Raw genomic sequence first — 18433 nt, 5'->3', positions numbered from 1 at the left:
GTTAGTAAGCAGAAGAGAGAAGTGAAAAAGATGATTGTCAGGAGATCAGCATTTTCAGTGGGTGATGTTACAATTGATCCATCTGGGTATGATAGGGGTGGGAGTAGTGTAAGGCAAAAGTCGCGACTAATTGCTTTGGCAAAAGACCAAAAGGTATGGCTGCCGCTAGGACAGGCTTCAAGTTTCCTGCTTTTTTGCCCATTCAAATTCTGTTTTGAATCATTGATAATTTTTTTGCATCTGTTTCGGGCTTCAGTATAGGCACTGAAGGAGGATGGAGTTCTTAATTTGAGCCAGTTGTGGTATGCCTGGTTTTTCATTAGTACAGCCTTGGCACATCTTTTGGAGAACCAGAGTTTGGATAGGGGACAGAAGTTCAGAGTGGTGTGGGGAATGTATATTATCATGCCAGTGAGGATTACTTTGGTGATGTGTTCAATGCATATGTTTGGATTGGAAGACTGTAAACAATAGTCCAACCATGGGAATGAAGCATAGTAGTCTCGGAGGCTGTCTCATTTGGCACTGTTATAATGCCAGACTACTCTTGTGCAGGTGTGAGCATTGTTGCATGGAGCAGGAGATGAGCACTAGGTTGTGGTCAGAATTACCCAGAGGGCTCACTACATTCACTGTATATTTGGAAGGGTCATTGGTAAGGAAGAGATCTGGGGTATTTGGGGAGTGATTTGGGTTATCTGGTATTCTGGTCGGTTTGTGAACTATTTGTGTAAGGTTGATGATGGCAAATATTTCAGCATCTCTGCTGTAGTATCAGTACAACTGGAAGAGTAAAACCAGTTGGTGTTATGGACATTAAAATAACCTAGGAAGATGATTTCACTATTAGGATAGTGAGACTGAAGGAAATCAACTTTTGAGGAGAGGAAATTAAAGAGAGCTCAGAGTGGTTGGTGGTATTGGAAGAGCGATAGACAGCAGATGATTTTACTGAGTGGGGGAGGGATATTTTTAGCCAAAGAAGGTCAAAATTGGGCGATTCTAGGTTAGGTGCTCTCTGGCAGGGTATGTCAGACCAGATATATGTGCTGGGTAGAAAGAAGTTAAATAGTGAATAGTTTGGATGGTTGAGATGGATGGTGCCAGTGAAAGGTGAAATTTGAGTTTCTGCAAAGAAGAGTAGGTGGGGTTTGGTTGACTGTAGATGACAGTGAACACTATTAAGGTTGGAGTTGAGACCATGGATGTTGGTGTAATGGATATGCAAGGGTCTGTGGAGCATGGCTTTGACCTCAAGGGTTTTGCACGTTTCCTATGCAGTGTCTGCATACTGGTCTCCTTGGCAGCTACTAGTGGCATCACTTGGTTTTTGCACTAGTTTGGTTTGTTTGTAGTCTATGGTCCAGCTGTTGTCTCCATTTTTTTCTTCTAGCTGTCTTCGGAGTTGGCGTCTTTGTTTCCTTTGTTCAAAAGGTTAAGTCAGGTTGAGCACGTACACATGATTGGCGGAAACTATCCTTTAGCTTGCTATTTATCGGCATTATTAATTTGGAAGCGTTTGTCAGTGTATCGCAGATCACTTCCACGAGACGTGGAAAGTTCGTTCCGTCCATTCTTTTGTTTATAGGACCGAAGCAATGACATTTGATGATATTCCTGGGATCGAAGTTGCATTCATCTGCTAGTTTGCTAACTTCTTCTTTTAAAGATTTACCGTTTTCCTCCGGAAAGTTCCGAATAACAGCATTGAGTCTCCTGTTTCTGGCCTCGAGCAATACGTGTACCGTTGATGTGATTAAATCATGAAGTTCGTCAGGGGGTACAGATGCACTTGCGATTGGCAGCTGGTCATCGATTATCTCAAGCTTTGTTTCCAACTTTTGGATTTTAGACGAGAAAGTATCGATCGTGTTATTAAGGTGTTGTTCGAGATTTTCAACTTGTTTGCCTAGGTTCAGCAGCTGTTTAACAGAAGGAAGGCACATCGAACAGAAAAAAGGCTGGTTCAGGTCAGTAAAAAGCTTGAGCGCCGATTCATCTATTTTTGCGCAGGAAGTATGTAGCCAGTTGCAACAGAAATTGCAAGATATACCTTCTTCCCTTTCAGTAACTTCGGTTTCACAACTACGGCACTTCGTATTGTGTTTCGGTTTGTTGGCTATCGGCTGCACTACACTGATGGGACTAGAAGTAATCTTTCGTTGTTGGCCTTTGTTGCCGCCATCTTTACTTCGCATGGTAGGCATATCGGGTGCTTTCACATGGCTGTTTTTTTAATTGAAAAATAACTGATATGAAGGACTATGGGTACTTATGAGTTGTGTAGAAGTAACTGGCTCCTTAGTACCCTCTGTATTCCGTTTACTGGTTATTTTGCACAAAAAAGATACTTGCAATTACAATAAAATTCGGGAGCGCAAGTTTAACGAAACATTCACAGGAGTCGCCTATCGGGAATCTGACATATGTATAATGCAATTTTCATAGATAAATGGTGTGTGGGATCCTTACCCTGCTTATTAGAGATCTATAGTGGATGAAAACGGTTCCATCATTTTTTACTACAGAATTATCTAGCAGTAAAAAATGATGTAAAAAATGATGTTGTAAACCTATCATACTAAAATGTATGATAGGTTTACAATTTCTGGTGGGCAAAATTCACACACACATAAAATCCTGTTAGATGATAGTATCTTGTCTAGGAGTTTTATGATGTCAGTGTCACTGTGCAAATGTAACCACCTAGAATGTCAACTATACAAATACACAAAACTTTAAATTTAATTACAAGAGGATCTTTATTATAATTATCAAACCCTGAATAAATATGATATCTTATAACACAAAAATAATTACTTTAACACTGGCAACTAAAGGAGATGTAAAAGTGGGTACAAGTTGCAGAATTGTGGAATATGCTCAACAACCCAGAAATGGAAGGATTTGCTTAAATCTGGGAACAAATCACTATTCACCAACCATATATTAAACTGCTGTATTATCTTCCTATAACATGCATATTTTGTAGATCTCTGTTAAAAAAATTAAAGAGGTGAACAAGAAATCTGTGGTGTTATGTTTGGCTGTACTAAAGGGATTTTTCCTAGCACTTTTATTATAAACAAACTTTACCGTAAATTGTAAAAAAAAATTCAAATACAGTGGATTCCAATTAATTGGGCTACATCGGGAAAATCCTGAATTAGACCAATTAAGCAGTTGCCCAATTAAATGAAATTTCACAATTCAGATACACAGCAAAATGTGTATCTGAATAGGAGGACAAAATACTTCTTTAATTGCTATTTCTTTCTGAATGGAGTTCAGCGATCAATTTTTTTGATGAATGATTTTACCTTCCAGTATTGCCTGGAGAATGTTATATTTATGGTTTCTCATTAGATGTCCTAAATAAGCAGTTTTCCTTCTTTTCATGATATTGATTAATTCTCGATTTATACAAAGAAGCATATAAAATTGGATTTTTAATTGGTCAAAGACTTCTACAGAGATGTAGAAATTGTTCATCTCCTTAGTTTCACCAACTTAACTGTTGGCTTCATCTGGACACATGAAAAGCAACAAAAACAGCTTAAATTGAATTGTGATAATATTTAGCATTCAGTTATGTTTTACCCTGATACTTTAGCTTGTTTCTGTCCTGTTTCAAACATTGTGTTTCTGTTTTTTTTGTTGCTTTTTGTGTGCCCAGGCGAAGCCAACAGTCAAGTTGGTGAAACTAACGCGCTACATTTCTAGAAATCGCTGACCAATTAAAAACCCAGTTTTATATGCTTCTTTGTATAATATTCAGTGGTCAGAAACAACATTATCATAATTCTCTATTTATTTATTCTTCTCAGTACCTCTTCATTCTTCACTTTTTCTGTACATGGGATCTTGAGCATCCTTCTAAATATCCACATTTCAAAGGCTTCGTGTTTTTTTTTTTTTTTTTTATATTGTATTTGCCTTTAATATTAATGTTTCAATTCCTTATAGTAAACTTGACCATATGTAGCACTTCATTATTCATACTCTAATTTCAATGTTTAAGTCATTGTTACATAAAATGGGATTCATGTTGATAAAGGACTGTCTTGCAATTTCAATTCTTGAACTTATTTCCATTTCACAGTCTGAACTTTTATTTAGCCATGATCCCAACTGGATATTTCAATTTGTTCACTTATTTCATTTTATTTACATTTATAATTAAGTCAGTTGTTATCAAAGGGTTGGTGCTTATTATCATAAGTTTTTTTTTGGTGTTAATTTTTAAGCCCATTTCTGTGCTTTCTTTGTTGACACATTCTAGGAGTAATTGAAGATCTATTCATTGTAATTAAAGCAGTATCATCTGCATGGCATGCATTATTAATTCATCCTTCCTTTCTTCCTTCTAACTACTTGAAAAATAAGACTTGTCAGTAGATATTAAACAGAAGTGGAGATAGCATACATCCTTGTCTCACTCCTCTTTCAATTTTGATACTGCTTTTCCTGATGTTGTCTGTTAGGACAGAAGCAGTCTGGCCCCAGTAGAGGTTTTTAATGATTTTAACATCGTTATCATCTAGGCCTAGTTGTTCTAAAATGTTTATGAGTTTATTATGCTGAACCTTTAAAAATCCTTTTCGAAATAAATAAAACAAATATAAAGGTTTCTTTGTTGTTCTCTGCATGTTTGTGCTAAGATACATGAGTAGAAAAGTGATTCTCTTGTTCCTAGGCCATTTCTAAAAGCAACCTAAGTTTCACTAATGAGATCATCACATTTTTGACATATTCTGTTATGAATAATTTTTAGGAATATTTTGAGTCTGGCTCATTAGGCAATCAACTAAAATCATCACAAGTTTTTGTATTAGGTTTTTTAGGCAATGCAATGAAGATTAAACTCATCCAATCAGAGGAAAGTTTACCAGTATCAAATTCTGTTGAACAGTTTTACAATTTTATCAATATTGCTGTCATTGATTAGTTAAATAATTTCTGTTTGAAGTTCATCAGTCCACACGCTTTACCATTTCTTGATAAGTTGATCTTCTTTACTCATTCAGACTTCAAGATAGGTGGCCCTGTGACTATATTCCTTGAATTTGTTAAGTCTTGTCTATTATTAGAAAACAGTGCCTTAATGTATTCAAGTCCAAACTAGGATTATCTCTCCTTCATTAGTCCTAAGTACATAGGATGTAATTTTTTCATCAATCCCGAGAATGCTTTAATTATTATTATTATTTGTGAAGATTGTGAAGCGTTTTTTTGTAGCTCCTCAGTTTCATTATATTTTTCTTTCATCCAGTTTTCTTTGGCTTCTTTTATTTTAGATTTTATTTTGACCAGTATCCCTTTATATTTTGTAGTATCTTTATGAAGTCTGTGTTGGTCCATAAGGGATAAGATCTTGGCAGTCATTCAATCCTCCTGCTTGTGAGATATTATAACCAAGTATTTCTGTACTTATTTGTAATAATTCTTCTTTTAGTTTCTTATATAATTCACTTCACAATTACTTCTAGTTTATCATCATTGGAGTTCCAAGCAACTTTATTATTAAGCTCTAATCTGAGTTCTTTTCCTATTTTTGCATTCTTTAACTTTTTTTAAATTTAGTTTTTTCATCTGTCTTGTTTTCTGGATTTTCTTTGGTCTCAATTTGAGTTCTGCTACTTAAATAGGTCGTTACACTCCTCACAATACTTCTAAAACATTGATTGACTAAGATGTAATCAATGTGGTTTCTGACTATACTGTTGTTATTGTCTTGTGGCGATTTCCATGTGTAGTCTTCTGTTGGGATGTTCGAACCATGTATTTGTAATTATTAGGTCTTCTTCTTGACAAAATTGTATTAAGCGATCTCCTCTATCATTTCTTATCCCAAGTCCGAACTGTCCTACTGTGATTCCCGATGCTGCTTTCTCTATTTCTGCATTATAGTCTCCAATGATGATGATGTCATATTTCTTTGTCATTTTGAGAAATTCTTTCTGTTAAAAATAGAAAAAGGTCAATTTCTGCATCATCCTTGTCTGCAGTCGGTGTGTATACCTGTATAACACTGATGTTGATTGCTTGGCTCTTGAGTCGTAGAAGCATTCACCTATTGGAGAATGGAATAAAGTTGAGCACATTTTTAGATATTTCTTTACTTATTAATATTCCTATTCCATGTTGGTGAGTATTATTACTGCTTAGAGAGTAATATAGGGTCATATTGTTGTAGCAGTATTTTCTTGAGCCTGGCCATCTTATTTCACTCATGCCTAAGGTTTGTATTTTTAGTCTTCTCATTTCTTCAATAACATTTCTCAGCTTACCAGCTTCATAGCTATAACATTCCATGTTCCTATTTTGAATGGCTTGCTGAAGATTCTTAGTACCCCTCAGGACAAAATACAAGTTTAGACAATTTTTTTGTTTATTGAGTAGCAAAATTACTGACATAACTTAAACCATTGGCTTTAATTAAAGAATAATATTTGCCATAAAATTAATTTTCATTTCAGCTACTTAGGCACGATTTTTAGTGATGATGGTAAATTAAATATGGAAATAGACAACAAGCTGGTATGGTAGGAAGTCAAATGAATAAATTCATATGGAATAAGAGAGAAATTGGTCGGAACACTAAATTAGCTGTATACAAGACAGTGTTCAAACCAATTTTAACTTATGGATCTGAGAGCTGGGTCAGATGTAAAACACTTGACCAAAGACTAGAGACCGCAGATATGAGAGTCCTGAGAAAAATTAGAGGCGTGAACAGATGGCATCAATGGCAATATCATATTAAAAATGAGGATATCAGGATAGAACTTGACATTGTCAACATCCAGGAATGCATTAGCAGAGCTAATCTCAGGTGGTATGGTCACTTAAATAGAATGGGCGAGGAAAGATTAACAAAACAACGGTTCCCTGCCAGGGTGGCAGGAAAATGACTAGAGAAAGACCAAGATACAGGTGGATTGATACTATACAAAGTGCCTTAGACAATAGAAATACAAGATCTGATAATGTTGGATTCCTGACAAGTAACAAACTGATTTGGAGGAAAATTGTAGATAGGAAGTTAGTAATGATGTAAATTTTTCATGTAGTACTATCATATCCTGTACACCCCTTGAGGGTACATGGCAGGAATTTGATGATGATAAAATTAATTTAATTTAGGTACATATTAAATAAACATGTAGGATTCACTGAACATAGTCCATCTTTTTTTTTTTTTTTTTTGATTGACTGCAATTAAACAAAATCAGCACAGGTATGTACTGCATATATTATCATTGACCTCCTGCATGAACAGTTGTAATCCAGTAATAAAATTTTCTAGGGTGCTGAGCTCAAAGATCAAAAGTACCATTCTCATCACTTCCGTTTTATTCTAATATCTCTGATGTTTTGCTTCAATTTTGTCCTCTAAATCTTCATTTTCATTATTGTACTGAAGAGAACTGTCAATAATGGATCCAAACACTTCATAGTTTCTGATGTGGTTTAATCTAATGGGATGTCATTTTCATTACTGGCTGTATTCATAATTGAATACAGCCAGTAATGAAAAACTAAGATGAGAAAAAGTTTTCACTGGTCTTGTTGCTTATTCCTTGTCAACTATTGGCTATAAAGTATTACTTGTAAAAGATTATCTTTTGCACGGACCTCCTCAGCAATTGTCAAGAAACAGTAAAAATGTTCTTGCTTTCCACTGTAATTCCATCCCAACTCATAAGCCAATTCTTAAAATACGGATATTATCCGAGAATGGTGAACTGGTAACCTCTTCATTCTAATTCCCTTAAAGCATCAATGTCTGGCCCTTTTACCAACTAATAGCTTGCATTTACTAGTTATTGGCATATTTGAACAGCATAACATTATTACAAGACATACTGGTTTCACTGATCCAAACAGTGTAGTGTGTTTATAACACGTGGAACTATCTCATGTGGCATAATAAAACAGCCGTTTTGTCTGTACTGTCAGCAGCACTAAATTTTTGAATCAAGATTACACATTTTTCTAACACTCAATATGACAGAAGTCACTGCCTGGCCCAACTAAACAGCACTGTGTCCCAGATAAGGGAAGCAAGTTCCCATTATGTTTTTGTTCTTCCAGATAACTGTCTCAATTAACTGGAATCTAATGTATAATGCGTGAAACAGAATGATGTACAGGGCATTTCAATAATTCTGCACACCATGCCGGTTATTCATCATAACATATTACAAAACATGTACAGGCCATCTCTATTCTGCCTTATCACTGCTGTCCAACATTTGTGTCTTGTGCACTGTCAAATAACTCTTTTCATTGATGCATGTAATGGGTTAGGTCACATTTCAGTAGAAAGCTTGTCAATGGCAATGAGATGTTTCCCCATGGAGTGGTTCATACAATTTAAGGAATAGAACAAAATCTGGCTGGCTTATGTAGAGCGAGAGGCACTGACCATCCATGATTTTCAATGAAATAAAATACTTCCAGTAAAGTATGTGGACTTACACTGTTATTCAAAACAAGGTCACTTTGGCTGAAGTGTGTCAGATCTTGTTCTGCAAATTTTCAGCCACAAAAATGTTTGTAGAAATTTCCTGTAACATGCTGCTGTCATTGTAAACAATTATTACCACCTTTCTGGATGAGGATGAATGCTTCCACTGTGACAGCTGACATTTAATCTGGTTCAAAATTTCATAGCCATCTTTTATCTGTGGCAACAATTCTCTTTGTATTCTGTCTCACCATAATGATGCAGCAGTTCAGCAATCCTTTTACGAGTTGCTTGCTTGCTTGCTAGTATTCAGTCAGCTGGTGTGATAATCACTTATCTCTTCTTCAAAATTTCAGTCAGAACTGTAAAACCAGATAGAGTTGTTTGCTTCATTGCAATTTATCATGCATTTTGTGTGATCTTTTAGCACCAAACTAATAAACACTGATGTGTTATCTGTACCCATCAATGTCCTACCACTTCTTGGATAGTCTTCAATGCTTGTTTGACCCTCATGGAAGCAAGATGCCCACCATGACAATGTTCTGCAATCCACTTAAGCATCTACATAAACTTTATATAAAGTACTGTTTCAACTGGGTTTGCATGTAAGGTTTCCCTTTTGAACTATGTATGCTGGTCACAGCATGATATCCAACTAGTCAGATTCTTCCTCAATGTTGAAATTTTAAAACAAAATGGAAGATAAAAGACTAGTAAATGATGTATTAAATGCCAGGAGATGGATGAAAAAAAAAAAAAAAAACGCCAGAGGATAATCAAATCAAGTTCTAGATGGATTGACACCATTAGTGCTATGAAAGAACACAAATGGCAGATTTGATAAGGGTGGAAGGCTGAAAAATAACAGATAAATTGGAAGAAAACTGTTGAGGAGGCAGTAATAAATCAAACAATCATATAGTACTATCAGAGCAATCCATAAAACCACATAACTTACATATCAGGAATCTGATGATGAATTAAGCATTTTATTTTTTTTTACTGTAATGTTTACTTAAGAATAAAATACTACTCAGTGCAACAAAGAAAAGACTGCTTAATTATCTCAAATATGAGTATAGTAAAAATACAGTACTCCACTATTCAGCTTTTCTTTTTTTGTGCATGTGACTAAAAAATGATTCCTGTGAATGAGCTAATTCTCGTTAGTTGGACCACCTCCGTAACAGTTGAATCCATCTAAAATTGATTTCTGCTATAATGTCAAGCAGTAATCATTCAATAGAGAATGTGTTTTATATTGTGTGGATATTTGGAGCAAACTTTTGGTGAAGCAAATTGCTCTCAGTACTTATTACTGAGACAGGTGAAGTACTGAGGTAAAGTACTGCTTAGGGTATGGGAAAATAGGGATGATATCAAGAACATTAATTCCTTCAGAACACTAAATACTTCAATGCACCTAGATTTGAATATGGTTAAGTTGCTCAAAGCATGTAGTGAGAACATTATTTTGTTTCTATTGAACTATTATTGTTAACAATATCTGTCAACAACATTACTAAAGTTTGAACAAAGTAACCTTGTTATTTGTTATCAAAGAGAAATCCTCTTACTAATTAATCAGGAGACAAAGGTTTCTCTACCATCCAGCAAACATTGAGTTAAGGACTCACCCGAATCATAATACACAGACAGTATGTGTCCAACATTTTGTCACATACATGGCATAAATATCTGGCAACATTGGAGAGGAAAAGAGCCTTTACCTTCTCTTATCCTCCAGGTCTCACTCAAAAAAACTGCTCACTTGCTATAAGAATAAATCTGCTAAACCATAAAATATCCCCCCCACCAAAGCCTTTCTTAAAATTTGCAAATTCAGAGAGAGAAAATCAGACCGACTGATGGTATCTGTTGCATACCCAACACCCTTCCATTATTGTATATGCTTGGTGTCTGTTTCCCTTCTAAAAATAAGCTATAAGTATTTACAGAACTTGAGCAGAAATCAACCATCATCCAGTCACAATCTAAATTTGAAATTGCCAAAGTTTTTTGTGTCTAATATAGACAATATTTTTCTGATCTCTTTCTGGCAAAAGGATATAGTGGCATTGTGTATTGGGCATCTGGAATGATTGGGTGCATTTAACATTGTCTGTTATGCATGCATTGGAGGCAAAGTCATTCTTTTCCCATTACATTACTGGAGGAGAATATTCAAAAGGTAGGACAATGAAATTTAATCTTACTTAGATCTGTTCCTCTTTTACTTTGTAACTTAAAAAGTAAACTAATTTATAAGAAAATGAATGACTACTATTTGGGTTTTTTTGGTCAAATTTATTTTAAAACTAAGTTATACCAACTAGTTTCGCCAACTGTGGCTATTGGCATCATCAGGGTAAAAGATATATAAAAAATAAGAACACTTAAATGCTAGAAACTGTTTACACTAAAACCATAAAATGAATACAATTGCATTTTTATAAAAGTGGAAGAAAACTATATATTGGCCAGACTTCAAGAAGTTTTGAAATCAGAAAGAAGGAACACATAGGAGACGTCAATAATAATAGAGAAGACAAATCGGGGTTAGCCTTTCGTTTTGCTAGGACTAACCATATGATAGAATGGGATAAAAGCTCAATGCCCTACTTAGAGGAGGACATCCGCTCCCGAATTATAAAAGCAGCCACAACAGTTCTCCATTCAGAACAAAACCTTAATAGAAACCAAGGATTGATTTTGCCTGAGATCTGGAAGATCCTCACTAGATCTTTCAACATGCCAGAATTAAATTTTGCTGCCAACTACAGAACATTCCTACATAACAACGCAGATCATACACGCAATATGCGTGTGATGTACGCATTCTTCTGCTTCATAAAAATGCAATAAAAATGCAATTGTATTCAGTTCGTTTTATGATTTTAGCGTAAACAGTTTTTAGCATTTAAGTGTTCTTATTTTTTATACATCTTTTACCCTGATGAAGCCAACAGCCACAGTTGGCAAAACAAGTTGGTATAACTTAGTTTTAAAATAAATTTGACCAAAAAAAAAAAAAACCCAAATAGTAGTCATTCATTTTCCTATAGTTCTTGTGGTCAAAAATAACCATTTTATCATCTTAAACTAATTTAGGTTCAAAAGAGCAAACAACTAAAGATATGGGAACAATTAAAAGAAATAAAGTTCACTTACATTGCCATAATCAATATATAACAGATGCACTGTATCTCCAGCAATCTTTTCTACCTTTGCTCTGTACCACTGATTATCAGTAAATAAAGCAGCACACCATTCACCTTTTTTAGGAGTATAAGCACCAGGCAAAGGAGGATTAGTTTGAAGTTCCTGCCGCATCTGTTCCATCATTTCTTCCAATTTTGGTCCTACAAAGAAATACCCAATTCTTGGCAAGAATTTTCATGATATAGTCAACTTTCACAACAACAAACTAATGAAATGTCCTAACTAAAATGCTATAGGCAGATATACTTTACTAAAAGAAATTCATTACAGTAAATGATAAACTGTTCCAATCTCCATGAGTTTGCTATAACGAGATTAAATGGTATTACAGTTACTTCACATATTTATTTCAAATATGGAAAAATGGGAAATATATACAGTGTAACACCTCATGGAAATGAAAACTGAATTAACCAAGAGTAATAAAGGAATCATACTCAAGAGTTTCCTGTGTTAACTTTATATAAGTAAGTTTTTTTACCTTGGGCATGTAACATTTTTTGGTAACTTTAAAACGAAGTCTTATGACTTCATTTAAAGTTACCAAGAAATTTTATACTTGGTTTAAATCCTTTTCCCAAGTAAGCAAAACAAAGTTTTGCAAGTGAAATTCACGTCTGAGCTACTTGTATGTACAGCTAATAACTTCATATCACTTGCCTTAGTATGTATCCCATAATGCCTGTATAATGCAATGCATTATGCATTGCATTATACAGGTGTGTATAATGCAATGCATAATGGGAAGGGCCACTACCCAGCTCGGTTTCGACTTTTATTGAGATCTCTTCAGTGGGTGCCAGACCCGGGAGAGATACCAAGGTTGAAGTAATGCAGAAGTCATATATCTCATATACAAGTAGACAAAAGCTGCTTGACCTTCTTAATAAAAATCTCTGGATGAGACAAAGATGTAGAAAGTTTTTTACCTGGTAAAATACATTAAAGATACCAAGAATTTTTTTTCTTGGTTTTAATCCTTTTCCTAGCACTACCGTATAACACTGATGATTGCATGGCAAGTTTCCTAAGGCTTTTTGTTGGGGACTGCTGGAGTGCTCTCTAGAGATTACTTTTTCTATTTTATCGTCAGCCAAAATAGAGTGTCTTCCAAAGCGATTCCTATCTGCAACAGATCCAGTTTCCTGAAATTGCTGCATTAATCTCATTATCGTCAACTTCTGAGGGACTGCTGAACTCGGATATTTCTCTCAAAATTTCTCGGCAACACATGCTTAGGAATGATTAGTGAAATAACTTTCCAAAATTAAAACTCGTTGCAGCTGCGAAAAAGACATTTCACTTCCACAATGAACAAAGCTACACCAAGAACAACCTGTTAACATCGCAGTAAACTTGGCATCTCCAATAGTTTGTAATAATATGATGGTGACATCTAGTGGCATAAGGAATGATTAAAACAATTTTGAAACAATTGGTACAAATTCAAAGTTTCGGTTGCACAACTTTGCAATCACCCTGTGTGTGGGTGTAACTTTGATAGTTTCGAAAACTGACTGAAGAGCTTATGAGAATACAATCCTCAGCAATCAGAGTTGCATTAGCTTGCAATACTTAAAAGATATGCATGCTGCTAAGGCATCCATACAATCACCTATGATTACCATATTTTTCTGTGTAAAAGACTATACTTTTTTCTAAAATTTTTAGACCGAAAATCGGGGGTCATCTTATACACAGGGGTAGCCAGTTGAGAGACCCATGGTCGCCATGGCAAAATTTCCAGTACTTCATCTCTGCGAACAGGCTTAAACCAATCACTAGCCTTTGTTAACTCTGTCGATTGATGTCATTAACGGATGATTCTGAATAAACCAATCAGAACTCTGAAAGCATTCATACATCTGCAACTCGTTGGCAGGGTAAGTTAATGCATTAAAAATATTTTGAGCACTAGCTCATAAAAATGTCCAAAAATAAAAACACGATTGTCATATTCTTCAAAATTCAAGTTTAAAGTCATCAATTACTCAAAAGAACATGGAAATAAAGCTTCGTAGAGACAGTTTGGACCTTCTGCCACTGAGTGTATGATTAGACGGTGGAGAAAACTGGAAGAACAACTACTCACAATACCAAAAAAGAAGAGGGCCTTAGGAGGAAAACCAGCAAAATGACCAAACTTGGAGGCTTAAGACTTGGATTATGGAGCAGCTCCAGAGTGAGATATATGTGTCAACCAAGCTTATTCAACATGAGGCAAAAAGGCTTGGAAGAGAAATGAACATTGTTGATTTTGTTGAACTCTGAATGATCTTATGACTTCGTTTAAAGAGATCATACAGATTTCAACAAATACATCTTTACATATTAAATTGTTCACATCAGAAAATACTTGCATTTTGGTAAAATTACAGATAATATAGTGTTTAAAATGTAAAATATTAAAGTATATAAAATACAACATTTAGAAAGAATCAATTTGGAAAATTATAGAGATATATAACAGTTTTGGAAGTGTATTGTATTATTTAGAAGCTTTTTTTTTTTTTTTGTGAAATTATAAATCAGGATTCAGTATTGTAAAGTGTAACTAGATTTTGCTTAAGTATTCCACTGGTCTCAATGTAAGAATGGGTCCAAAGGTTTAGTACGGTCAGTGTAAGCACCCGAGGTTGTGTGACACAAGGAACAGGTGCGTGTAACAACAGTCACGTGGTTTCCAGTCTTGTACTGGAAACCACGTGACTGTTGTTACATAGTGCCGCACGAGGGGGTTTCAGAAAAAGATAGGGGGTGCTATGTGGAGAAAATATAAGGTGTTGCAGGAGGAAGAACAAGGCTTTTTTCCTGGGATCTCGTGGTCGAGAGGAGAAAGTCCAGGTAGCTGGTTCCAGGATGAATGGCTGGCGAGGATGCGTGGCAGCGGGAGATTTGAATCAGAGAGTTCCTGAATCTACGGAGAAGTTTCCAGCGCAACGCAGCCACTGCTTTCATTATAAGTGGGTGCTGAGTTGTCAATGTTCCCGTGTAGTCCTCTGATAACGAAGATAGCCAAAGTGCGTATCGAGGACAGCCACGTTGCAGATACATGACACCGCACGTTGTCCAGAACAATGAAGCAAACCTCAGGTGTTCTTTCATGATAGTACTAGAGCCAGCAGACCCGTCCAAAGCCCCATGTGAAGGTAATGTAAAAGTTTCATTATTTATGTTTTGGAAGCCCGTGAGTGAATGAAGAAATTGTAATACAAGAGACTAAAGAGGCCATGGTTATTTGGTATGTAAACATTTGGTCCAGAAGACCTAGAGGGCTCTTGAAGAGGCCAGCCCTGCTTGTGTTCCGAGCACGTTTAACAGAAAAGACAAAAAGGATTACAGCAGATTTGTGAACACAGCTAGCAGTTATTCCTAGTGGACTTACAGGTCAGCTACAGCCACTAGATATTTCTATCGACAAGCCCTTCAAAGCTCTGATGAAAGAAGAATGGAATAAATGGATGCAAAAATCAGGTAATAACTTGACACCGACAGGAAGAGTGTAAAAAAACCAACCATTACTGAGGTATGTAAACCTCAGTAATAAAGTCCTAAACTAATGGAATGGAGTCAAGCATGAGGTGATTATGGAGTCCTTCAAGAAATGTGGAATCAGCAATGCCATGGATGGAACTTAGGATGACCTCATATATATATAGACAGTGACTCAGAAGACAGCAGTGATGCAGTAAAGGTCGAAGAAAGTGATGTCTGGAACTAATAGTGATGACGCAAATGATATGCCAGAACTGAGAGTGATGCATAATTTTTAGCATCTATCTTAAAAATATTAAGATATTGCAACTATTAAATATACTTTGAATATTTAAAAAAATATCAAATATGTTCTGATTTATGTTTAAAATATTTTCTTAATTTTGGGTTCGAAAAAGTATGGTTCGTCTCATACATGGAAAAATAGGGTAGTTCTTTTGATTAAGGTTTCACTGGCCCAACAGCTGGTTCAACTTGTTGGTTCTCATAGGAGATCGGCCAGAAATGACACAAATCCTCATTCAATACCAAAGCAATTTTGTTTCATACAATTGTATTTTTCATAAGTGAACAGCATTGGTGCTTAAGAGTAATTATCAAAGAAGAGCCTAAAATTATTCATTTTGGCATTGAAAAATAAACAGATCAATCTATATTTCATGCACTACTTAACCTGGAATGTTTTTAAGTAGTGAAAGCTATAGCAACTCTGATGTTGAAGATTTTATTTTCATAAGCTCTCCATTTATTTGAAATTCTTAATGTTGAATAATGATGAAGAGTTTCAATAATGAAATAAACATTCGGCCGAATTTTTCATATCTCCTATTTGTTTATTTTACATTCCCATAATAAGAACTTTTAGGACCTTCTTTGATAAAAAGGAAAAATAAAAGTTCTTTCCATAAATATAATAAATATAATAACTGCAAAAAATTGAGCCAAGATGCTTCTATTTGAACCAAGTGAGATATTGTAATGGAAGATATTATAGATCCATCCATATTTTATAGCTAAATGTAGAAACTTTCAAAAATTTACCAGAGAGTTTGTAAGAACATAACCTTTTCGTAAGCTTTCTAGTAAATTTTCAAAAGTAAAAAAAATTTTTCTACATTTATTTTTGCTTGTTTCCACATTTTGCTATAAAATATAGATGAATCTGTAATATCTATTATAATGGATATGTAAGAGAAATATAAGTTTCTCAGCTCTATAGTTGAATATTTTATTATGCACCCACCTAGTTAGTTACAGTGTTAAATGAACTTTTGTCTTTGCTTAACACTTGCAATTTTTTTGAACTAGGTCCATTCGAAGCCTGGTGTTTCAGGCTAGTGAAGTTTACTCAACTCAATGTATTAATAAAACACGAATACATGAGTTGCAGGTAGAATTCGTATTTTATAAATAGTGAAGCCAAGGCAACTCCAATTTTGTCCTTGTTCTCATAAGCTCGCTGGTAAATTTCCGTAACGTCACTTTTTTTTCCATATTTGACTATGAAGAATTTTTTTGGAAGAGAATGCCTTCCAAGACTTTTCTAGCCAAATCAGAGAAATCTCAGCCTGGTTATAAAGTCGCAAAGTTGAATGAAATTACTGCTAGCAATATGCGAGCCATTTAGCACATTCTTCCACACTGTGCAAATGATTTTAGAGGCTTTTCAAATTAATTAAATATCATTCTGAGAAATTGAGTGATTCTGAATTTAGATGCACAGCGGGAAGATCCTGTAGAATATGAAAATTTAATCACTGAAAAAACCCAAAGAGGTTTCACAGAAACAATTTGAAAATAGTTTTCGTGCAATTGAAATTTTTAAGCAGCAATTCTTAGAGACTCCCTGGTGAAGAGAGAACTAGTAAAATTTGTACAAGAAGCAATAGGGGTCATACTGTCAGTTGTAAGAAAAAAATAAACAGAATGCTCGCCAAACTACGCTAGCTCAATTCTTTGTTAAGAAGCAGAATAATAAATTTATATTCTGAATATGTTTTATTGTCTTTCAGCTTCATGGTTTTTCCATTAACTAGGCCCTGAGACATACCCTAATTCTTTTATAAAAAAAATTAAGGGTCAAAAAAGAAATCTGAAGAACAAATTATACATTTTCCCGTACGTTATTATATTTGATTAGTGCATTTTTCGATTAATGCGCCTGTTTTAAAGAACGCATTAGGCGCATTAATCGAAAGATTGCTGTAATTAATTCAAAAGGTATCCAGGGGTGGGTGGGACTACTGTATTGTATTGGGTGGGCTTACAGTCACGAGAACGAGCTTTCGTTTTCGTGCTGTAAGCTGAAATGGATGGCAAAATCAGAAAAATTTAAGTTATTTGGAAAATATGTTTCCAAATTCTGTTTCAGAGTTTTGAGGTGGTCAAAAACCCTTTCCAGAAACTCAGAAACAATAAAAATATTTTTTTCCACTAAAAAGGATTCCAATGTTGGAAAAGTTGCAAATTGTCTGTCTTTTACATAATTAATCCATAAAACCAGTTTTTTTCTCGAATGCCTTTATTTTGTCGTAGGCATCAAGAACAGTTAAAGAATTTCCCTGAAGGGAGAGAAATTTCAAAAAAAAATGTCTGAAAGACAGGATAGTGTTGATAACCATGCTTCGTCAACAAGGAGTGATGCAAAATCAGAATTTACAAATAATAAATCTTGACAGTACTTTGCCCCTGGAAAGCCAGCGAATTTCAGAATGAAGCAAAAGTTGTATATATTCACTGCCCATTTCATCGCAGAGTACTGAAAATAACCTGTTATTTAATGGTCGGGCTTTAATAAAATTAACTAGCTTGACAGCGTTGTATAGGACAGTTTTAAATTCTGGTGGTATTCCTTTGGAGGCCAACGCTTCCCTATGTATGAAACAACGTACTCAATTCTTATCTGGAGCTACTTCCTTGACCATAGAAAACAACCCTACTATGCCTGCCTGCCTGTAAGGGCACGAACTCCATCCTAACAAAAGCCCATACACTTTTCCCACTGGATCCCTTTGTGTATTATATAGTTATTGAGAGTGTGAAATATTTCTTCTCAAGTTGTTCGGGATGATAAAGTTTTACAAAACAGAATATCAACATGAATGTTGTTATCATGCGCGTATCCTATGTAGCATATTAACTGTGCATCATTTGTAACATCAGTAGTCTTGTCTATTTGTAACGCATAATAAGGGCTCTTCTTAACTCCTTCAATTAACTGAGATTCTACGTCACCTGCCA

At 35.1% G+C, this 18433-nt stretch overlaps 1 protein-coding gene across 1 annotated transcript in view; it reads right to left on the bottom strand.

The window, feature by feature from the left end:
- The window catches only part of Tudor-SN (Staphylococcal nuclease domain-containing protein 1), a 271338-nt gene that overhangs the window by 30840 nt on the left and 222065 nt on the right, over positions 1-18433 (bottom strand). Inside the window, exon 15 of the mRNA XM_090399685.1 lies at positions 11648-11838. Within this exon, the coding sequence (XP_090255811.1) occupies positions 11648-11838 (191 nt within the window). The remainder of the gene's footprint in view (positions 1-11647; positions 11839-18433) is intronic.

The sequence above is a fragment of the Typopeltis vanoorti genome, chromosome 10 (genome assembly GCF_054136105.1).
Source record: "Typopeltis vanoorti isolate ZY-2024b chromosome 10, IOZ_Tvanoo_1.0, whole genome shotgun sequence".
Taxonomy (NCBI): Eukaryota; Metazoa; Arthropoda; class Arachnida; order Uropygi; family Thelyphonidae; genus Typopeltis; species Typopeltis vanoorti.
The sequence above is the reverse complement of the archived record's forward strand: the minus strand, read 5'-3'. Positions and strand labels throughout refer to the sequence as shown.